General features: G+C 41.9%; 2 protein-coding genes across 2 annotated transcripts in view; both read left to right on the top strand.

Moving 5' to 3' along the window:
• The first annotated feature begins 9,701 nt into the window (after window positions 1-9,701).
• On the top strand, window positions 9,702-14,300 carry LOC129815187 (Parkinson disease protein 7 homolog). The gene is made up of 6 exons (XM_055868683.1): window positions 9,702-9,873; window positions 10,483-10,584; window positions 10,785-10,844; window positions 11,396-11,465; window positions 12,652-12,738; window positions 13,693-14,300. Exons 1-6 carry the CDS (start codon window positions 9,784-9,786, stop codon window positions 13,851-13,853), a joined length of 570 nt encoding a protein of 189 aa, XP_055724658.1. The 5' UTR covers window positions 9,702-9,783; the 3' UTR covers window positions 13,854-14,300.
• A 102-nt stretch (window positions 14,301-14,402) lies between these two features.
• The window catches only part of LOC129815185 (voltage-gated potassium channel subunit beta-2-like), a 175,390-nt gene continuing 166,031 nt past the window's right edge, over window positions 14,403-23,761 (top strand). The window contains exon 1 of the mRNA XM_055868681.1: window positions 14,403-14,531. The gene's annotated coding sequence lies outside the window, so the exon portion shown is untranslated. The remainder of the gene's footprint in view (window positions 14,532-23,761) is intronic.

Below are 23,761 nucleotides of genomic sequence, written 5' to 3'. Positions count from 1 at the left end.
AGGTCTGTTTCCCTGCCTCTCAAATAGACTGCAATCAACATTTAGTAGCATACGCTTTGTCATACAATCAAATGTAAATGAACATGTATAAACAGAATTTGACCTTTCCTCCACACACACTGGGCCTTAATGGTGTGTGAATCCTCACTAGCGTGACTGAGGTAAAAATCAAACAGGTTGAGGAGGGGAAAGGACCTGAAACAGACAGGCGGGGAAAGACCATAATATTGGGGGTTTGTAGTGGAGCAGAAGGAAGGAGAGCATTGATAGTCACCATATGTGTGTAGTGCATAAACTGGGGGTCTATAGTACATTACTCAAACCACAACATGAGCCAACTAAGAGATGTGCGTAACGTGGCCTGAGACAGCTACCGTGTGAAAAGTGAGCCGCTGGGTGTGAGAGCCATGCCCTAATCTGTCACACTGTGTTTTGCGGCAGTAACATGGTAGCAGCAGCTGCATGGTTCACCTGTCCTGTACCGTACACGGCTCTACATCAACCCTGGCTCTCTCCTCTTCACCTGTCCTGTACCGTACACGGCTCTACATCAACCCTGGCTCTCTCCTCTTCACCGACAAGTGTCCTGTACCATACACTGCTCTACATCAACCTTGGTTCTCTCCTCTTCACCTGTCCTGTACCGTACACTGCTCTACATCAACCCTGGCTCTGTCCTCTTCACCTAATCCTGTACCGTACACGGCTCTTCATCAACCCTGGCTCTGTCCTCTTCACCTGTTCTGTACCGTACACGGCTCTACATCAACCCTGGCTCTCTCCTCTTCACCTGTCCTGTACCATACACTGCTCTACATCAACCCTGGCTCTCTTCTCTTCACCTAATCCTGTACCGTACACGGCTCTACATCAACCCTGGCTCTGTCCTCTTCACCTAATCCTGTACCGTACACGGCTCTACATCAACCCTGGCTCTGTCCTCTTCACCTGTCCTGTACCGTACACGGCTCTTCATCAACCCTGACTCTCTCCTCTTCACCTGTTCTGTACCGTACACGGCTCTTCATCAACCCTGGCTCTCTCCTCTTCACCTGTCCTGTACCGTACACGGCTCTACATCAACCTTGGTTCTCTCCTCTTCACCTGTCCTGTACCGTACACTGCTCTACATCAACCCTGGCTCTCTCCTCTTCACCTGTCCTGTACCGTACACGGCTCTACATCAACCCTGGCTCTCTCCTCTTCACCTGTTCTGTACCGTACACGGCTCTTCATCAACCCTGGCTCTGTCCTCTTCACCTGTCCTGTACCGTACACGGCTCTTCATCAACCCTGGCTCTCTCCTCTTCACCTGTTCTGTACCGTACACGGCTCTTCATCAACCCTGGCTCTCTCCTCTTCACCTGTTCTGTACCGTACACGGCTCTACATCAACCCTGGCTCTCTCCTCTTCACCGACAAGTGTCCTGTACCATACACGGCTCTACATCAACCCTGGCTCTCTCCTCTTCACCTGTCCTGTACCGTACACGGCTCTTCATCAACCCTGGCTCTGTCCTCTTCACCTGTCCTGTACCGTACACGACTCTTCATCAACCCTCGCTCTCTCCCCTTCACCTGTCCTGTACCGTACACGGCTCTACATCAACCCTGGCTTTGTCCTCTTCACCTGTCCTGTACCGTACACGGGTCTTCACCAACCCTGGCTCTGTCCTCTTCATAGGCCTGAACCTTTAACTTGTGTATAACTAAATGAATCTTACATGGAACACTTATCTTTGTGACAACATTTACAAGATACCAGTCCTACTGTTTTGCAGACATGTAGAATGATATGGTTTTCCATTTGTTTAAGTCCACAGTGATTTCAAAATGATATGCATGTGACCTCCATCAAACCCAGTCCCCAGGTTAACAGCAACAGTTATGTACTTGTAAAGTCTAATACAAAACAAAACCGCATGTTAATTAAACATGTTTTCTCACTGCACAGGAAGAATGTTGTCAGAAACCCTGGACAATCTAGCGAATAGAGAATTAAAATGTCTTCTCATACATTTCCTTGGTTAAGGGTAGATACTCACAGTACTTAAATCACTTAAGACTACAGTCACTCTGCCTCTCTTATGCCAATATTATGAATGCACCCACTCAGAGTCTATCAGCGAGCCACAGAGTACCCCGTGAGAGAGGAAAGAGAGCGGACCTGAGAAAAGCACAGGCTGGGGAGACCCCAGCAGAGAAGAGCAGGGTTGGGGAGGGGCCTGTGGGCATGGCCTCTCTCTCTGGCACCACTTCGTTAAGCACGCAACACTAATCCTGCCTGTGTCTTTATTACCCTCTCTTTGGAAGAGCAGGCTGGGGGTGGGGGGGTACTGCTGCAGGGACCAGTCATCAGCATTAGTGTTTGAAGATAGGCCATACTGCATGGCATTTTGGGATCTAATAGAGGCAGAGAGAGAGACTCACAGAAAGATATACTACAGAAAAGAGGATAGAAAGAGTGAGAGAGAGGGAGGGTGGTGGTGAGATAGGCAGCGTGTCACTTGAACCCCCCTCAAACAAGTCTGAGGGCAGGGAGATTATTGCATCCAGAAATGGCTCTAGGGCAATTGTGTGTTTGAGTTGTTACATGTACTCTCTAATCAAAACAGCACATTCATGAGCTGCTGACTCAATTTACAATATTGTCTCCTGGTTGTAAACAACATATTCCCAACTGGATTTAAATGAATATCTTTCAGAACATAAAAGCCTGGGAAATAATTGTTTATGTGAGTGATAAAATTCTATTCATTTCAACTTCTCCCTGTTTGACTTGATGATAACTAATATGTTGTTTATAATGTATATTAGACAAAGGGAGTAAGTGACCTTTTGTTCCGGAAAGGAGTTTTCTTTAATAGTATCTATTGAACTGCACACAATAACACTGCCAATATCGAAGTTTTGAAATCCAAGTTCCCTGAAATCGAGGTTGCTTGTCGAAAGTTGAAGATACTGAGCGGGCGCCATCTTGTGTCTGTTGAATGGCCATCTGCTAACCTAGGCGTTCAACGTTCCCTCACAGTCACCTTGATCATCAGATTCATCCACACACTTGGCAGCATAAGGTAATATTGTTGAGATGATATTAAGATTATATGCTTGTCACTCATCACCTGCTCTCGTGGCTCACAATGCGTGAAACAGCCACAAGAAAAAGCCTGGGCACAGATGGGCAGATAAAATGTCCCTAAATATTCATCCCATCTTCAACAGTAGTGCTACAAGCCCTTCAGAACTGTCTCTTACTGAATGGGAGGAAAAAGTCAACCAAGAGAACTTACCATAGAGTTGTTGATGTATGATCTGAATCACACCACCACACTATGACTGAAATGTAGCAATTCAATGTGTTTTCAAAAATCTTCTCAAATGTTTTAATCTCTCCCCACAGAACCAATTTGACTGTGAACATTTTGAGTAGTGGCACCTCTTTCCTGGGAATCTGAAGCAGGGTTTGCTGCTGTATATCTGAACCGAGCAGGGAACTTGTATATAATAGTATATTCTCATAGTAAAATTTACACCGTTTCGTATTCAGAGCAATGGTAACAGGATTACTTTTTGACAAACAGTAATTTGTGGAATTCCCTCATTTCTGTCTGTGGATTCCCTTTATTTTGAAAATGATTCTGCAGTGTAGAATCCCAGTGGTTGGGATCCAGAAACCCATCAGGTTTGTGAGTAGACCTCTGTGGTGGGCCAGATAAAGCAGAGCAGAGGGCCTGGCATGCAGGAGGCAGAACTCGCTGGGGAATAATAAGCTAGAGTTCACTGATCAACACTCAGGCTCCTGCTCCTCTCATAGACATCAACAAGAAGATCTCATCTGTGGCCCAATGAGCAGAACACATACCAGAGAGAGAGAGAGAGAGAGAGAAATCTAAGAAGAAAATGTTTAGTAGTTCTGCCAACCGAGGATGAAAAGGCCTGCCACTTGTTCATATCCCTTGTTAGTATTTGTTTCTTATCAGATTTGAGGCGTTCAATCTGGTTTAAAGTAGTATCCCTAAGCTCTTTGTTGGAGGAACATAATGTTGGGTTTCTGTGGCCAAGTGTCAGTGGCCATTTGTGCTCCCATTTGAAATGATGGTATATCATCAGAGCATTCCTGATCCTGACTCTCTTGAAGTACACAGACCGCTAACTAGAAACACTTGTTCACACGATCTTACAGTACAAATTATTTTCACATTTCCCTTTTTGTTTATTTAAATGTTATGAATTGTTTAAGAAAATGAAAGCAGTATTTGAAGGACTCCTGCTTAGCACAATTATACTTGGTAAAAAAAAACTCTAATAAACAAAAAAGGCTTTCTATAAGAAAGTTGTAAAACCTGAAAATATTTCAGTTGTTGTGGCTTTGCACAGATGGTTCAGAGACTGAATTTACATTGTCAGTGTTTCTGATACTAATCCACATTTGTGATACTAATCCACAGCTGTTCCGGATGACTGTGTGATCACGCTCTCCGCAGCCGATGGGAGTAAGACCTTTAAACAGGTCAACATTCACAAGGCCAGGCGGATTACAAGGACGTGTACTCCGAGCATGCGCTGACCAACTGGTAAGTGTCTTCACTGACATTTTCAACCTCTCCCTGTCTGAATCTGTAATACCACCATAGTCCCTGTGCCCAAGAACACTAGGGTAACCTGCCTAAATGACTACCGACCCGTAGCACTCACGTCTGTAGCCATGAAATTCTTTGAAAGGCTGGTCATGGCTCACATCAACACAATTATCCCAGAAACCCTAGACCCACTCCAATTTGCATACCACACCAACAGATCCACAGATGATGCAATCTCTATTGCACTCCACACTGCCCTTTCATACCTGGACAAAAGGAACACCTATGTGAGAATGCTATTCATTGACTACAGCTCTGCGTTCAGCACCATAGTGCCCACATATTTCATCACTAAGCTAAGGACCCTGGGACTAAACACCTTCCTCTGCAAGTGGATCCTGGACTTCCTGACGGGCAGCTCCCATGTGGTAAGGGTAAGTAACAACACATCCGCCATGCTGATCCTCAAAACGGGGGCCCCTCAGGGGTGCATGCTCAGTCCCCTCCTGTACTCCCTATTCACTCATGACTGCATGGCCAGGCACGACTCCAACACCATCATTAAGTTTGCTGATGACACAACAGTGGTAGGCCTGATCACCGACAATGATGAGACAGCCTATAGGGAGGAGGTCAGAGACCTGACAGTGCTGTACAAGGACAACAACCTCTCCCTCAAAGCGATCAAGACAAAGGAGATGATTGTGGACTACAGGAATAAGAGGACCGAGCACGCCCCCATTCTCATCGACGGGGCTGTAGTGGAGCAGGTTGAGAGCTTCAAGTTCCTTGGCGTCCACATCACCAACAAACTATCATGGACCAAGCACACCAAGACAGTCATGAAGAGGGCACAACAAAACCTATTCCCCCTCAGGAGACTGAAAAGATATGGCATGGGTCCACAGATCCTCAAAAGGTTTTACAGCTGCACCATCGAGAGCATCCTGACGGGTTGCATCTCTGCTTGGTATGGCAACTGCTCGGCCTCCAACTGCAAGGCACTACAGAGAGTAATGCGTACGGCCCAATACATCACCGGGGCCAAGCTTCCTGCCATCCAGGACCTCTATGCCAGGTGGTGTCAGAGGAAGGCCCTAAAATTTGTCAAAGACTCCAGCTACCCTAGTCATAGACTGCTGTCTCTGCTACCACATGGCAAGCGGTACCAGAGTGCCAAGTCTAGGTCCACAAGGCTTCTACCCCCCTAGCCCCTCCATTGTTATTTACTGCTGCTCTTTAATTATTTGTTATTCTTATCTCTTACTTTTTTTTTGTATTTTCTTAAAACTGAATTGTTGGTTAAGGGATTGTAAGTAAGCATTTAATTTGGCGCATGTGACAAATAACATTTGATTTGATTTGACATTCTTACCAGGTTACCTGGTTTGCAAATCACTCTAACAGGCATGCCCTTAGTGTGATCTTTAACATACTATGAGCTCTTTCTGTAAATAAATAAGTAAATGGATAAATAAATCAATGTTTTAGGCAAATTAGCTTGTATTCCACTGTGGGTCTGGCTAACTTGATCCTAGCTGCATATGTAGGTAATCACCACTGCCTTTTGGATTGGCTCACAGGCACGCAACAAACAAGCTGCCGCCAACACCCCCAAAGCTTTGTCTAATCTGCTGTTTCACTGGGCTCTTGTTCCTCACACAAATATGAAAGTGAATCTCTGCAGCAGAATGCACAGTGGCAGATTAAACTGGGAAGGGTGCCTGCACACTAATGCCCGAGACATTAAGTCTGGGACTTACACTGAAATATAATTCCCAGGGGTGCCTTAAGAGATGTCTTCTTCTGCTGGAGAATGCAGAAGTTCTCAGACAGAGCTTCAAGAACTTTATGACCTTATTGACCCCTCATTTCAGAAACATCAGGGAATTGTTATCAGGGAACATCAGGGAATTGGTTTTACTAGTTTTCTTTCAGATCTTTTCATAAAAAAAAATGGAACCTTCATTTAACTAGGCAAGTCAGTTAAGAACAAATTATTGTTTACAATGATGGCCTAGGAACAGTGGGTTAAAAACTTCTTAGGGATCGGCGTCCCGTCTAGGGGACAGATGTAAATCATGCAGCGCGTTATGTCACCATCGCAGATTTTAGAGAAACAACAAATGTTGGTACATATAAGTGTCTTATATCGGCTGAAAGGTTAAATTCTTATTAATAAAACTGCACTGTCCCATTTACAGTAGCTAGTACTGCGAAAAAATGCCATGCTATTGTTTGAGGAGAGCTCCTAACATCAAAACACTTTTTTCACCGCGATAGGATTTATAAATTCATCTCTGAAGGTGAAAAGTGTATTTACATTCTGAAATCTTGCTCTGATTTTTCATCGAAAGGGTCACAGAGATAACATGAAGTGTCGTTCTGTTAGATAAAATCATTTTTCGTATCCTAAAAAGGTCCATATAGCATGCACGATCGATTTTGTATTTTCACTGTTCAATTTGCAAAGAAAGGAATCTGTGAAAATCTCACCCTAAACGTTGTTTCAACCAGTCAAATCACATTTGTATTTATTCCTCAGAGATCCTAGAATGTAACCAGACTTCACTATATCATTAGGGTGTAGTATATCCTATAGGACACCATATTTGGTCAGAGAGCGACGCCTTCATGGCACGCCAATGACGCGGGCGGCCATCACTTGAACGACTCTAACTTTGTCCATTTAAAAAATATATTTATTTTTTTAACCAGGTAGGCCAGTTGAGAACACATTCTCATTTACAACTGCGACTTGGCCAAGATAAAGCAAAGCAGTGCGACACAAACAACAACACAGAGTTACACATGGAATAAACAAACATAGAGTCAATAACACAATAGAAAAAAAGTCTATATACAGTGTGTGCAAATGAAGTAAGATTAGGGAGGTAAGGCAATAAATAGGCCGCAGTGGCGAAGTAATAACGATTTAGCAATTAAACACTGGAGTGATAGATGTGCAGAAGATGAATGTGCAAGTAGAGATACTGGGGTGCAAAGGAGAAAAGAAAAAAAAACAATATGGGGATGTAGTTGGATGGGCTATTTACAGATGGGCTATGTACAGTGAGCTGCTCTGACAGCTGATGCTTAAAGTTAGTGAGGGAGATATGAGTCTCCAGCTTCAGTGATTTTTGAAATTCGTTCCAGTCATTGGCAGCAGAGAACCGTAAGGAAAGGCGGCCAAAGGAGGAATAGGCTTTGGGGGTGACCAGTGAAATATACCTGCTGGAGCGCGTGCTACTATGGTGACCAGTGAGCTGAGATAAGGCAGGGCTTTACCTAGCAAAGACTTATAGATGACCTAGAGCCAGTAGGTTTGACGACGAATATGAAGCGAGGGCAGCCAGCGAGAGCATATAGGTCGCAGTGGTGGGTAGTATATGGGGCTTTGGTGACAAAACGGATGACACTGTGATAGACTGCATCCAATTTGCTGAGTAGAGTGTTGGAGGCTATTTTGTAAATGACATCGCCAAAGTCAAGGATCAGTAGGATAGTCAGTTTTACGAGGGTATGTTTGGCAGTATCAGTGAAGGATGCTTTGTTGCAAAATAGGAAGCCGATTCTAGATTTAACTTTGGATTGGAGATGCTTAATGTGAGTCTGGAAGGAGAGTTTACAGTCTAACCAGACAGCTACCTATTTGTAATTGTCCACATATTCTAAGTCAGAACCATCCAGAGTAGTGATGCTGGACGGGCGGGCAGGTGCGGGCAGTTGAAGAGCATGCATTTAGTTTTACTTGTTTTTAAGAGCAGTTGGAGGCCACGGAAGGAGAGTTGTATGGCATTGAAGCTTGTCTGGAGGTTAGTTAACACAGTGTCCAAAGGGCCAGAAGTATACAGAATGGTGTTGTCTGAGTAGAGGTGGATCGGAGAATCACCAGCAGCAAGAGCACCAATCAGGGTCAAACAAAGCTAGCTAGATAGCCAATGAGCTGGGCTTTATGGGAGTATCCGGAAACCCTGTATCTGTCGTAAAATGTAGCTACTAACCTTGTACAACAACATGCCTTTTCATTTTGGACAAAAATTATAAGGATATTCAGAGTTATGAAGATATGAAAACTGGTTGTTTTGCAAATGTTTAACTTATAATATGGCTACTGGAAAATCTGGCTACTGGAATGGCTACTGGAAAATCTGAATCAAAGTCCAAGTATACAGATTTGACGATATTCTTGCAGAAAAATGTAATATGAATGCAAATGTCTGCTTCACGATTTGCCCAAATGTACCTGGGTGACTTCACACTAAATGTCATGTAGCTCGCTCATACTTCAAGTTATCCGTCTGAAACTTTGCACATACACTACTGCCATCTTGTGGACAACCGGAGTGATGGCTGGAACAGGGACCTTTCTGCTGCATTTCAAAGATGGTGGTAGAAAAAAAACGGTTGTTTCTTTCTTTTGTATTTTCTTCGATCAGATCTATTCTGTTATATTCTCCTACATTCAATTTCTACAAACTTCAAAGTGTTTCCTTTCAAATGGTACCAAGAATATGCATATCCCTGCTTCAGGGCCTGAGCTACAGGCAGTTAAATGTGGGTATGTCATTTAGGCAAAAAAAGGGGGCCTCGTTCAGCGGCAGAAGGACAGATTTTTACCTTGTCAGCTCAGAGATTCGATCTGCAACCTTTCGGTCACTGGCCCAGCGGCTAACCACTAGGCTACCTGCCGCCTCATTACTGTATAATAAACATTACAGTTTGAATAATGTATTGAATAATATAAACCTCAATCGCACTTGTAAGATTACTATTATTATTTTTTACATCTGTTAGGCAAACAAAGGCTCAAAAGTGAAGGCTTCGTTTTATAAACACCTCTATTTACAATACCTTTATTGACAATGTATGGCTCAATGCCTCCCCCTGGTGGATGTAATTGAACCTACCAGTCTTGTGACACTCACTATGTTGCGTTTAAAAGTCAATGATGTTGCATATATTTAGATGAAAATGAATCATCGAATATATGCAATAGTGTGTTTGATTTGATCAAATTACTTCTGTGAAATTCTTTGATAAGTTCAACCATGCACGCGTTGTGTTTGTCCTTTCAACTATCCCGTAGCTGTAGTGTAGCCATGTGTGTTCCTGCAGAGAGCTCTGCTCCCTGACAAAATAAAAGTCCTCTGACAGATATTTTCTGTCTTGTTGTGACACTCACTCACCCACTCGCTCAATAATGGCAGGCAAAAAGGCATTAGTAATCCTCTCTAAAGGTGCAGAGGAGATGGAAACTGTTATACCTGTGGACGTCATGCGTAGAGCTGGGGTTTGTACATGTATCGAGCTAAATTGGATGTTAAATTAGCTAGCTAGGTGGTGCAACATACACTGATCTCAATAGAGTATTGGCTAGCTGGCTCCATTTAGCTAGCTAGCTAAAAGCTGCACATTACAGGTAGTTAGTATTCTAGCGGCTATTTTATTTATCTAGCTAGCCACAGTCAAGCTGCAGCCCAAGCTAGTTTGACACATGCATGTAGATCTATGTCTTGCCATAGCTAGCTAGGTAACTTAGGTAGCTGGTTAGCTAGCTTGATGTTGATATAATTGTCGGACTAGCTAGCTATTATAATCTAGCCTATTTACAGACCTGATTAACAACTCTGCAGTATGCAATCCTTATCTATGGTTAATAAATTAGCTAATGCGTTGTCATGCTGTTAGCTAGTGTGTTGGCATATTCAACACATGTGAGTATAAAGCCACTGCAAATGTCAAAGGTGACTAGTGCAGAATAGGAAGCAGATTATATTTTTCTAATTAAAAGTCCCATACTCATATTTGAGTAGTGGGATTTTATGATTAATTTAAGAGGCAATGACTAATGACAGACTATTGAAGTAGTTGTGCTTTTTTTTGTGTCCACATCCTGCAGATTGCTGTGACGTTGGCAGGGTTGACAGGCAAAGACCCTGTGCAGTGCAGCAGAGACATCTACCTTGTTCCTGATTCCAGCCTGGAGGATGCCCGCAAGCAGGTCAGAGCCCTCTCTGCCCTCCTGCCTCCATACCCTTCAATCACATTAGGCCACAGCGCAGGCTGTTCTCTGACTTCATAGAGTTTATAATGCACTTGAAAACATTCTTCATTAATTAATGTTCAAGATTGATGCATCTTAAATTGGTAATAAGAATTTGTTATCTGTGACCTTGTATCTTTTGATGTTTTGGGTTGCAGGGTCCGTATGATGTGGTTCTTCTACCAGGGGGGGCTCTCGGTGCCCAGAACCTGTCAGAGGTAGGAATGCACTTAATGTTAAGCATTCATTGCCAGAACTTTTAGCCGCTGATTCATCTCTCCTGTGTGTCCCTGGCATTGCCAATATAACATTGCAGGTGCATACTGTAACATTTGTCCCTTGAATTGTTTTAGTTGTCCTGGGGGACAATTTACGATAGAAAACTATAAAAGTCCCATAATTTTCCTTCATTTAAAATATAATTTACTTTTTATGATCTTATAAAGATTATTGTTTATTAAAAACAAGCAAATATACATTTATGCAGTATGACACCGTGATACGAATCCACATTTTATTATGGTTTTAGCCCTTATAACTGCAAGTTCTGTGGCATTGTCCCACAATTAATTTCAATTCTGTTTTTTTTGTCATGCTGAAAACAAAGACTCATCTATGACATTTTTTATAATGTCCACTGCCATTTCATGGGAATTCTTATTCCATCTAGCAGAGGAGCATTTACTGCAGTGTTATTACACACATTCTACATGATAAAGTAGAGTGCCTCATCTCTCTGTATGTGGCCCCCATGTTGTTCCTCTTGTAGTCCCCTGCTGTGAGAGAGGTGTTGAAGGACCAGGAGGGCAGGAAAGGGCTGATTGCTGCTGTCTGTGCAGGTACTGTTCCTTCTGTGAGAACACTCACATCCATCTCTAGTACATTGCAGCTAACACACTCCAGAATGCATCTGTGTCAATGACGTCTGCTGGGACAAGATTGCTTAGATCATAATCTTGAGTTAAATCGGCAACCAGCAATTTCTGTCAACCAGAGAATGTAGATTGGGACTTGCGGCTGTCACATTGCCTTGCCTTTCCATTATTACTGAGCAGGAAACCAATACAGAATAAGATTTTTCTATGATAGACTATTGTATTATACTTTTACACACATTGACCATTGAAGCTTAGGTTAACATCCACATATAATTGCCAGTGACAAAGCCCTCTACCCCTGAGACTTTCTACCCGTCTGCCCGCCTGTGCTGATGAAGGGCACTGGAAGGACGTTGTGAATGAGGACATGGGACCCATTTGGCATAGTGGAGTGAAGGGCGTCCTAGAAAACGGCTGATGTCCCCACAGGAATATATACTGAACCTGCCAAACAGAGAATCAGCAGCAGTGTCACATTGTGCTCTGCTAATGTGAAAATAATGCTTTCTATTTCTAATGTGAACAGAGGTGTGAAAAGTGCCTGACTCAATTCCTCTATATATAGCAGGTGTATAAATGCCATAGCCCCTCTTGTCTCCCATTTCATACTCCCTTCTGAAACATATCACTGGTTTGTTCAAGACCATCCATTTATGCGTTATTGTTATTATCAGAGAGAGGCGTGCACTACCTCCCTCTTTCTCAGCCCTGGCCTGTCTCTGGAGATGGTAGTTTTCCCTTTCTATTTATTAACAGTCTGAGGATGAGCTCACTGCAGTGCTAGGACGTTGCCGATGCTAATGCAGCACACATAAAGTCCATTATTTTTTGACTCTGGTTTTTCCTTCCTCTAAATATGGCATGCAGTGGTCGATTGAAACCATATGTGGTTAGTTTTAGATCCGAGTTTATGGTTCTACTAATGAGTGGCTTTTAGTGGTGATGTCACCTCAAAGGAAAACAAAAAGTTGTGTCAATCTGCATGTGAAATTAAGATGTATAGATAGACTTCTCTGAGTTTTTGTGAATAAATAATTTGAGACCTTTGTTGTTCAATGTCCAGAGATGCCATGTCAGTTTTCAACATTTTGACTACAGAGAGAAAGAACAGTGTTGGTCTAACTCTCCTGTCCCCTACTCACCTCAGGTCCCACGGCGCTGCTGGCACATGGTATTGCCTACGGCAGCACGGTCACCACCCACCCTGGTGCGAAGGACAAGATGATGACTGGAGGTAAAGTAAAACAGCCTGGCTACCACAGGGCTAAGGTTCAGGCTGATGAATCTCTACTACTGTACATAGCTTGGTCACAGGCTAACACAGCCACTGTGGTTTTGTTGTTTGTTAGCCGGTTGTTACGCACAAAATACATCCACAGGTAGGAAATATATCTGTATGATAACTCGGCAGGCTCAGTGTGACAGGAAATGCAGCTTATTCTTGCAGTACAATGAGCACATCCATATTATCGGTACTACTGAACAATGACATAAGCATGTGGTCTTTTGTGTCCAGCAGAGGGTGCTATAAATGATTTCCATACTTTAAGGTAATCATTAATACAAGGTCTTTATGCAGTCTCGTAAACCAGATCCTAGGCCAGGGTTCCTCAACTGGCAGCCCATGGGTGATTATATTTGGCCCCCCAAATAAAATGGTTAGACATAAAAGACTGTAAAAACACCAGCAAATCAGCTTCAAGTAATTTTACATTTTGGAAATCTGTTCCAAAGTATTCCCACGCATAATAGATATGTGATTGTATACAAATGTAAGCCAGGTTTGAAATTTTTATGTTTAGTTAAATATTATATCTGTGTGGGCTTCTTGCGGTCAATTTGCAGTCTACAAATTGCTTGTAATTATGCTCCAGCCCCCTGACCATCCGCTCAAGAAAATATCGTCCCGCGGCTGAATCTAGTTGATCCCTGCCCTAGGCTAAGGAGCGTTGGAAATTGTGGAAAGCGATTTGACCCGACTCAAACAGTGAACACAGTAACAGAAATGCTTTTAAAAATATATACTGCACAAATGCAAGTTAAGGTGGGGGAAGGAATATTTGAAAAGATTAAAACAAAAATTAGTCATCTGATTTGAAGCAGTACTAAATGATCTGCATTTGCAGACAGTTATGCATAATGATAGTATCTCTCTCTGTACTCACCACTGTTCCTCTCCACTCCCTAGGCCACTACACGTATTCGGAGGCTCGGGTCCAGAAGGATGGCCATCTGATCACCAGCCGTGGGCCAGGAACCAGCTTTGAGTTTGCCCTGGCCATTGTAGAGGAGCTCATGGGGCCTGAGGTTGCTGCTACTGTCAAAGCACCCCTGGTTCTGAAAGACTGAGTGGTGTTGAGTGTCGCAAGCTGAAGCACTGCAAGCAGCATGATCAACTTCACCCCACCTACTCAGCACTGTTCATTATGATACACAGGCCAATCATTGTGAACAAAGAATAATGGTTGACAGAATAATGTATGATAGTAATAACATGGATTTTATTATTGTCTCCTTCTCTTTGCTTCACTGGGGTATGTTGCACAGTGAAGACTAGTAGTTTAGAATGTAGCCACAGGATGAAATAAAAATTACATTTGTGTTTCATCATCCCACAGAGAAAAACAATACAAAGGTTATGGATTAATAATCTTACTGAATCGACAAATATTGAATTGGTAACGTTACAGTGGTGCTACTGGTTGTCACGATGTTTGAAGTCTACAGCAGTATGTAGGTAGGCTGTACAGCAGATTTGAGATCTTCAAATAAATATGATTTTATTGATTGGTAAAAGGGATTGCGAAATCACTGGTGGGCGCGGGAAACCTAGCTGTTCAGTTGATTGACATAGAGTATGGCCAATGAAAATCTTTGCATGGGTGTGTCTTCACGTAAATAGCCAGTGAAAACGTCAAATAAACGGGCTTGGATCTGAAGCAGCGTGAGTTGGAGATGTCAAAGCGGTAAAAACAAGGGGCTGTTGTTTCAGAACCAGAACAGGATTGTTGACTTGACAAGAAACAGGTAGGTGCTAGCTAGCTACTGTACACGGTACCAAATCATGTTGTCTCTGTGAATGCGAATGGCGTGGCAATGTAGTCTGGTACTTCTAAGTTATTGTTCACTCACACACAGCCTCAAGTTATATCAAGCAAATAAGTGGGTTAGCTAGCCGGCCAGTTTAGCGCGCTTGCTTGCTATTACACAGTGTATGGTGCTTAATAAACTAGCTTGCGAGTAGCCTACAATTATTAGTTACCTAACCGATGTGTAAAACTGCATTCATTGCTCATTACTTGTGATTTGACTGAGTGGGCATAGCTAGTACAATATGCGCCAGACCACGACAGTAAAATACCAGTGAAGGAGAGACTGCTATACATCATCATTGACAAAAATACTGTTCATCATCGCTGCCTTTCTACGTTTTTGTGTGCATACGGTAATCGTAGGAAACTCGTGATTGATTATTCAAAGCAAATGTAAACTTCTTGACAGCTCATGAACCAGAGCCTTGTATGCCATTATTGGCTCTGTCTTAAATCTGAACCTAAGTGCAGATATTTATTTCGTGTGATTAAACTAGCACATTCTATTTGTGCCCAGAGGATAAGGTCATTCAATATGACTGCCACCAGAATAACTGTAGCCCAAGGAAAGGGTGCCTTATGTTGGTTTAACCTAAATTGAGGTAATTTGTATATTTAGCTATTAATTAACACCCATCTTGGGGAAAGGAGTGTCCTAGCAGTTGCTACTAACATTTATTCAGTCAGAGAAGACTATATTGGATTTACCATGCATAGAAATGCAATTTCTTGTGTAGACCTGGTTGATCAGACGCCTTATCTTCATGGACTGCAGCTGTGCATCCTAACAAGTGGAATCTCAACTTCATTGTAGACACACAAACCAATTTCAATGCCACCTTATGGCAACCGGCTTTACCATTATGTTTTACCCAAGCCAGTTCGCTACCTTCACACATAATAGCTGATACATGATTGTGTCATAACAGTGTAATGTCAGTTGTCATAAGCAGTCAATAACAGTACTAACCGACCCTCAATATCATGAACATTTTATGATGGAGGGTTGAAGGATGGAATATCAAAGTTGTCATGTGAGATTGCATTGCTGTACTGTACCTAGATAATAGTAATAGGTGACCCTTTTGAACTTCTGTATTCACACCATTTGCTTACTGTTAAGTTGATCCTTAATACTTTTTACACTTCTGCTTTTGTGTTCTTTTAACACTCATAGGAGATGTGTGATGATTATAAAACTCCTATGTTTAACTCAAGTTAACTTTGATACAGTATGCTTTGTAATGTTTGTTCCTGTTTTGAGAGTTGAAAGGAAAACAGTGAAAATAAGTGTTAATTGTTCTCAAACAGCAAATCATTTTTGCCTGACTTGCATCTACACTCTTTTGTGGTAGCCTCTGCAACAGACTGATTCAATGGGAAACCACTATAGATTCCAGTGTCAGATAAGCATCTACAGTATAAGCAGAGCAGTCAGGAGTCATCCAAATGAAAAGGGAGCTTAAGCATTTTCCTCATACAATACATAACATAGGCCTAAAGAAAGTCGTTGTCGTGTTGGAAGGTGACCCTTCGCCTTCGCAAGTTTTCATCAAGGATCTCCCTGTACTTTGCTGTCTTTCCCTCGATCCTGACTAGTCTCCCAGTCCCTGCCGCTGAAAACATCCCCACAGCATGATGCTTCCACCACCATGCTTCCCCGTAGGGATGGTGCCAGGTTTCCTCCAGATGTGACGCTTGGCATTCAGGCCAAAGAGTTCAATCTTTGTTTCATCACACCAGAGAATCTTGTTTCTCATGGTCTGAGAGTCCTTTAGATGCCTTTTGGCAAACTCCAAGCGGGCTGTCATGTGCCTTTTACTGAGGAGGCTTCCATGTGGCCACTCTACCATAAAGGCCTGATTGGAGGAGTACTGCAAAGACGGTTGTCCTTCCAGAAGGTTCTCCCACCTCCACAGAGGAACGCTGGAGCTATGTCAGAGTGACCAATGGGTTCTTGGTCACTTCCCTGATCAAGGCCCTTCTCCCCCTAAATGCTCAGTTTGGCTGAGCAGCCAGCTCTTGGAAGAGTCTTGGTGGTTACAAACTTATTCCATTTAAGAATGATGGAGGCCATTGTGTTCTTGGGGACCTTCAATGCTGCACACATTTTTTGGTACACAATCCTGTCTCGGAGCTCTATGGTCAACTCCTTCGACCTCTGACATTCACTGTCAACTGTGGGACCTTATATAGACAGGTGTGTCCCGGGTGGCGCAGCGGTTTAAGGCACTGCATCTCAGTGCAAGAGGCGTCACTGCAGTCCCTGGCTCGAATCCAGGCTGCATCACATCCGGCCATGATTGGGAGTACCATAGGGCTGCGCACAATTGACCCAGTGTCGTCCGGGGTAGGCCGTCATTGTAAATAAGAATTTGTTTTTAACTGACTTGCCTAGTTAAATAAAGGTTACATGTGTCCCTTTCCAAATCATGCACAATCAATTGATTTTACCACAGGTGGACAGTTGTAGAAACATCTCAAGGATGATCAATGGAAACAGGATGCACCTGAGCTCAATTTCAAGTCTCATAGCAAAGGGCTGAATACTTATGTAAATGTGATATTTCTAAAAACATGTTTTTGCTTTGTCATTATGGGGTATTGTTTGTAGATTGATGAGGAAAATAAACCATTTAATTAATTTTAGAATAAGGCTGTAACGTAACAAAATGTGGGAAAAGTCAAGGGGTCTGAATGCTTTCCGAATGCACTGTACATAAATGTTGTTCAAATGTTATTCAAGCTTATGCTAAAATTCAAAAAGCAGCGAAACTCAAGCGTCATTAACATCTGAATTGATGCCAGGATAAGTCTTCAAACATCATCAGAGGGTACCCTCTGGCACAGTCTTATTCATGTCACTATGTTGTCATCTTCCAGTTGGACAGCTTATTTATGACATGTTACATGTTTTTGCTGTTGGACATGCATGGTAGCATGTATTATTCTGCTTGAGCAGCTGTACAGTAGAGAGCTGGAGGCCTGTATGCCTTCCTATTTCTGGACTGGGTGGGGGAGGGCCAGGGTGAAGTGACATTGACTCATTGGTTAAATGATGCAATTATAGAAATCAGTGAATCACCTGATTAGACCCCCCTATAGAGAAATTAAGAGGTTATTCTTGTTTTTTCAGGTAGGCCTAGTGAACTCAATTTGCAAACCATTTGCATCAGATACGCTACACAAGAGATGGTCACATGCAGAGGATCAACATCTCAATGCGACATGAAGCGTTGAGATGTTGTTTACCTTCCATGTAGGCACTAAACATCAGTAAACAAACTGACACAGTTTTGACTGTGGTGCACATCAGAGTTCACTGCCTGGCATACCATTGAAAATGGGGTTATTGAAGAAAGCAGAGCACCAGTTGAGTTGACATTGGCCCACCACTTCACGACTGCACAGTATGACACTCAGGCTTTGTTTTTGGTTGTGTACAAGATTTGACACAAAGTTATCCCCGATAGGCTAATTAGCATAGACTGAAGCCCTTGATTGGGAAGGAACATTGTTGGGAACATTGTTTGGAGAGCTCTTTGAGTTGTGGCGTCTCCAGAGCAGGATGATCATGTACTTATTTCTGGAGATGTTATGACAAAGTAATTGAAGCGGTTCATTAGATTTCGATCTAGAACACTTCCAATTGCAGGGGTTAATGAGAATGGCTGAACTCTATCAGTGGGTATGGCACTAATCACTATATCAATTATTAGGCTGTCTGCTGTGCGCCTGTGATAATGTAATTAGGATTTGCATAAGCAAAATATACCAAGCCAGACATTTATAGCTGGAATTCTATCATAACGAATTGTAAAATGGCTGCCATGTTTGCCGTTACAGCTCAAATACTCAAGGGCAGCCCACTGTAGCATGCTAATATGTATGAGGCTATAAATGTGTTAGTGCTGAGCGATTAACCACCATTTTTTGGGGGGGTTATTAAACAACTAATGGAATGACATCGGTTTCAATTACTTGGAATTCCATTTTATTACGTTTTTTTGTGTGCCCAATGCGTGTTTTCTCAAGAGTGAAATCAAATCATTCACAAGAGACATCTGAGAAATCAAGTCTAGAACTATGTGGGACGCTAGGCTGAAGGGAGTTGTTGTTTGCATTAAGAAAATATTCAACGTAGTTTGGTGCAGGAACGTGGTAATTAACTGCAATGACCATAAGCCATTGCCCCAGTTTTTGCAGTGTCAATAGACTGATCAGAGAGGAAGAGGCGATGTGAGAGGTTTCACTCTCGCCAAAATCTGTCCAAAATAAGCATAATGGGCTTATTTTGGACCTAAGCTTGTCGCTTGCCTTCCAGCATTTGGGACAACGACTCCCATTGTTAGAGCATAGACATGAACATCTCGTCGTTATATACAGATCATGTTAGATACATACAGACCGCATAAACCGCATGAGAAAGGAATGTACACAACAAAGAGGGGGCCAGAGACAGCTTGTGAAAGTATGCCTTATCTTCTTTGAAGAACTAGTTAAATGATTTCATCAGACAGCTCTGCAGCATACTTTTTTATTTAACCTTCATTTAACTAGGCAAGTCAGTTAAGAACAAATTCTTATTTTCAATGACAGCCTAGGAACAGTGGGTTAAATGTCTTGTTCAGGGGCAGAACAACATATTTTTACCTTGTCAGCTCGGGGATTCAATCTTGCAGCGGCTTGCTGACTGCTACTGCCTGAGCAGAAATTAGGTGATTACTTTAAGGAATGAAAACTAATAAAGTAATCAAATAAAAACAAAGTAATATACACAACTTAAATATTGTATTATTTCATAATAATTTCCTATTTTACTATTGATGTCTACCCAATGTGAACCTGGCGGAGACAATGGAATATTTTCAATTTTTTGGCAATTACATTTTCAATATTTTTGGCTTTGGAATATCCATTAAAACGCTTTAAAATCATTGAAATCGAAAACCGTGAATTATTTTTTAATAATCAAACTGCCCAACCTCATAAAGCACTAATCGCTCAGCACTAAAATGTGTCCTCCCCAAACAGTATTTCCCAGCATTCAAAATGTTCTCTTCACGCTACCCCTCTACACCAACAAAGTATTGGAGTTGTAGGCCTAGCTAGTTGCATAGTCCCCTCTTTCTTATGTATGTCAGGAGAGACTGGTCACTTCAGTCCAGTGAGGACTGAATCATTGCATTCCATACTATGTTATGGGCTTAGTGTGGCATGAAAGGCTCTGTGTATTTCAAGAAGTTATAGACTAATGCCTCAGCCTGTTATTTGTTTGCGTAAGACCTGTTGCTTGTACAGTGTGTAGTAATCCCCAATGAGAGTTGGCGAAGACTTACTGGCTTCTGTGGCTGTCTCACGAGTAGGCTTGGGCCGTATATCGTACCATGTCTTCAGAAAGTATCTATACTCCTTGACTTTTCCCACGTTTTTTTGTTACAGCCTGAATTTAAAATGTATTAAATTGAGATTTTGTGTCACTGGCCTACACACAATACACCATAATGTTAAAGTGGAACTATGTTTTTAGATTTTTTTTTACAAATGAATTATAAGTGAAAAACTGTAATGTCTTGAGTCAATAAGTATTGAACCCCTTTGTTATGGCAAGCCTAGTAAGTTCAGGAGTAAAAATTTGATTAACAAGTCACATAAGTTGCATGGACTCATAATAGTGTTTAACGTGATATTTGAATAACATTTATCTATAAGGACCCTCAGTCGAGCAGTGAAGTTCAAAAACAGATTCAACCAGAAAGACCAGGGAGATTTTCCAATGCCTCACAAAGAAGGGCAGTGGGCCTATATGCAAATATACCATTGCCGTTGATCTGTGTGTTTACTTTCAACTGGACTGTTTACAGCATGAGTGGTCGTGAGTAGATGCGCTTGTTTGGAGATCAAAGCGAGAGCTGCATGTAGCTACGTGTGCACATTTTGTTAATAAAAAGGGAAATGGGGATACCTAGTCAGTTGACCAACTGAAAGCCTTCAACTGAAATGTGTCTTCCTGCATTTAACCCAACCCCTCTGAATCAGAGAGGTGCGAGGGGCTGCCTTAATCGATATCCACGTCTTCGGCGCCCGGGAACAGTGTGTTAACTGCCTTGCTCAGGGGCAGAATGACATATTTTTACCTTGTCAGCTCGGGGATTCGATCCAGAAACCTTTCGGTTACTGGCCCAATGCTCTAATATCCTTTGCTAGTTAGTGAGTTATTCGCCCAGTTATAGATCATTTGTAGTCAGCAATAGGGGGGAGTGATTGCTTCCTACAAGAGCACCAAAGCATCTCTCGAATGCGAGTTTATTTTCTTAAAGGGCAGTGTTGTATTTTGAGACAGGATTGAATAAGCTAAGTAACCATAGGCAGACGGTAGCATAATTTGTCTGATTCTCTGCAATAATAATTTCTTTTATTTTCTAAAGTAGTTTCTTGCATCAAACAGCACAACAACATTTTCAGTCACCTCCTTGTTTGAAGGACAAGTGGGTAAAAGGGTTAATGTCAATGTGCATGTTTTTTTCAAAAGTCTCATGAAATGTAGGCAGGCCTACATTGAACACCACATATTGGCTGCTACTGTAGGCTGAATGATAAAACACCTACTTCTCTGGTAAAATGTTATGGGATGCATTTTCTCCATTGTTTTTAATGGTAGGTCACTCTGGTAGGCCTACATTTTGATTAAATAGCCACCAGACCCTACTTGGCCACTGTTAAAACTGTAGCTCAAAGTGGGTACAGCCTCCGTGTTCACAGTAAACGCTCTCTGGAAGTTGCACAGAATTTTCACAACTTTCAAGTTTGTGCTCAGCAGACCTGAAATTACCTCAGTGCCCCAAAAAATTACTGGGAACATTGGTTATGTGTATGTATGCCTGTCATCGGTAAGGACTATGGAGTTTTTTATGATACAAATAAATGGAATAGAGCTAAGCACAGGCACAATCCTAGAGGCAAACCTGGTTGTCTGCTTTCCAACAGATACTAGGAGACAAATTCACCTTTCAGCAGGACAATAACCTAAAACACACCTAATACACTGGAGTTGCTTACCAAGATGACATTGAATATTTCTGATTGGCCTAGTTACAGATTTGAGTTAAATTGGCTTCAACATCTATAGCTAGACTTGAAAAAGGCAGTCTAGCAATGATCAACAACCAACTTGAGAGCTTGTACAATCCAGGTGTGTAAAGCTCTTAGAGACTTACCCAGTAAGACTCACAGCTGTAATCGCTGCCAAAGGTGAGTCTAACGTGTATTGGCTCAGGGCTGAGAGTACTTATGTAAATTACATTTCTGTATTTCATTTTCAATGAATTTGAAAAAATGTCAAAACATGTTTACACTTTGTCATTATGAGGTATTGTGTGTAGATGAATTCAATTTTGAATTCAGGCTGTAACGCCAATTTTTTTTGAAAACTTCAAGGAGCATAAATACTTTCTGAAGGCACTGTATATACCATACACCAGACTATTTGGAAATAGCCACGGGATGGTCTTTCAATACTGATTTAAACTTATTTCTTACAAATATTCTAATTTATTTAAAAATTCGATCTACTTTTTAAAACTTCTTTGGGATAGGGGGCGGTTTTTTGACGTACGGATGAAAAGCGTGTCCAAAGTAAACTGCCTGCTACTCAGGTCCAGAAGCTAAGATATGCATATAATTAGTAGATTTGGATAGAAAGCACTCTGAAGTTTCTAAAACTGTTTGAATCATGTCTGTGAGTATAACAGACCTTATTTGACAGGCGAAGCCCCGAGGACAAACCATTCAGATTTTCTTTTTTTTTAGATCACTCTCTTTTCAATAGGTTTTCATTAGGAATCCAGGTTTCTACGCGACTTTCTTGCTGTTCCTATCGCTTCCACTGGATGTCAACAGTCTTTAGAAATTGGTTGAGGTTTTTCCTTTGAGAAATGAAGAAGTAGCACTGTTCAGAACGAGGGTAGAGGGAAGTGGAATCTTTGTTAGAGGCGCATGACTTGAAAGCTCGCTACACTTTGTTTTCCTCCGGTATTGAACACAGTATATCCCGTCTTAAATTTCATTGATTATTTACGTAAAAAATACCTAAAGTTGTATTAGGAAAGTAGTTTGAAATGTTTGGACAAAGCTTACAGGTAACTTATGAGATATTTTGTAGTCATGTTGCGCGAGTTGGAACCGGTGTTTTTCTGGATCAAACGCGCCAAATAAATATATATACTGTATCGACGGAATTAATCGAACAAAAGGACCATTTGTGATGTTTATGGGACATATTGGAGTGCCAACAGAAGAAGCTCGTCAAAGGTAAGGCATGAATTATATCTTTATTTCTGTGTTTTGTGTTGCGCCTGTAGGGTTGAAATATGATTGTCTGTGTTTGTTTGCTGGGGTTGTCACGTTCTGACCTTTATTTCCTTTGTTTTTGTCTTTATTTAGTATGGTCAGGGCGTGAGTTGGGGTGGGCAGTCTATGTTTGTGTTTCTATGTTTTTCTATTTCTGTGTTTGGCCTGATATGGTTCTCAATCAGAGGCAGGTGTTAGTCATTGTCTCTGATTGGGAACCATATTTAGGTAGCCTGTTTTGTGTTGGGTTTTGTGGGTGGTTATTTTCAGTCTTTGTGTGTCTGCACCAGACAGAACTGTTTCGTTTCGTGTTATTCTCGTTTATCGTTATTTTGTTTATTTGTTTAACGTATTCTATTATTATGGACACTTGCCACGCTGCGCTTTGGTCCCCTCCTTCTACCACCGAAGAAAACCGTTACAGGGGTGCTATCCTCAGATAATAGCATCGTTTGGTTTCGCCGGTAAGTCTTTTTGAAATCTGACATGTTGGCTAGATTCACAAGTGTAGCTTTAATTTGGTGTATTGCATGTGTGATTTCATGAAAGTTAAATTTTTATAGTAATTTATTTGAATTTGGCGCTCTGCATTTTCACTGGATTTTGGCCAGGTGGGACGCTAATATCCCACCTATCCCAGAGAGGTTTAAGTAAATATCTGCAGTCAACATGTGCAATACATTTGGATATAAAGAAGATTGCGTTTTTCATTTCACCTGTCACATAATTTTTCATTATGAAGCTTACCTGTAGTCCCAATTTGTGGTGTTTGGTTACAAGCACACAATGACAAGAGACTGAAGCTTTGTGAGTCAC

The sequence above is a fragment of the Salvelinus fontinalis genome, chromosome 18, assembly GCF_029448725.1.
Source record: "Salvelinus fontinalis isolate EN_2023a chromosome 18, ASM2944872v1, whole genome shotgun sequence".
Taxonomy (NCBI): Eukaryota; Metazoa; Chordata; class Actinopteri; order Salmoniformes; family Salmonidae; genus Salvelinus; species Salvelinus fontinalis.
The sequence above is the reverse complement of the archived record's forward strand: the minus strand, read 5'-3'. Positions and strand labels throughout refer to the sequence as shown.

Coding starts and splice junctions, on each gene's coding strand:
- LOC129815187 (XM_055868683.1), top strand. CDS start 9,784: ATGGCAGGCAAAAAGGCATTAGTAATCCTCTCTAAAGGTGCAGAGGAG. Junction 9,874..10,482: donor ACGTCATGCGTAGAGCTGGG/GTTTGTACATGT, acceptor CACATCCTGCAG/ATTGCTGTGACGTTGGCAGG. Junction 12,739..13,692: donor GGACAAGATGATGACTGGAG/GTAAAGTAAAAC, acceptor TCCACTCCCTAG/GCCACTACACGTATTCGGAG.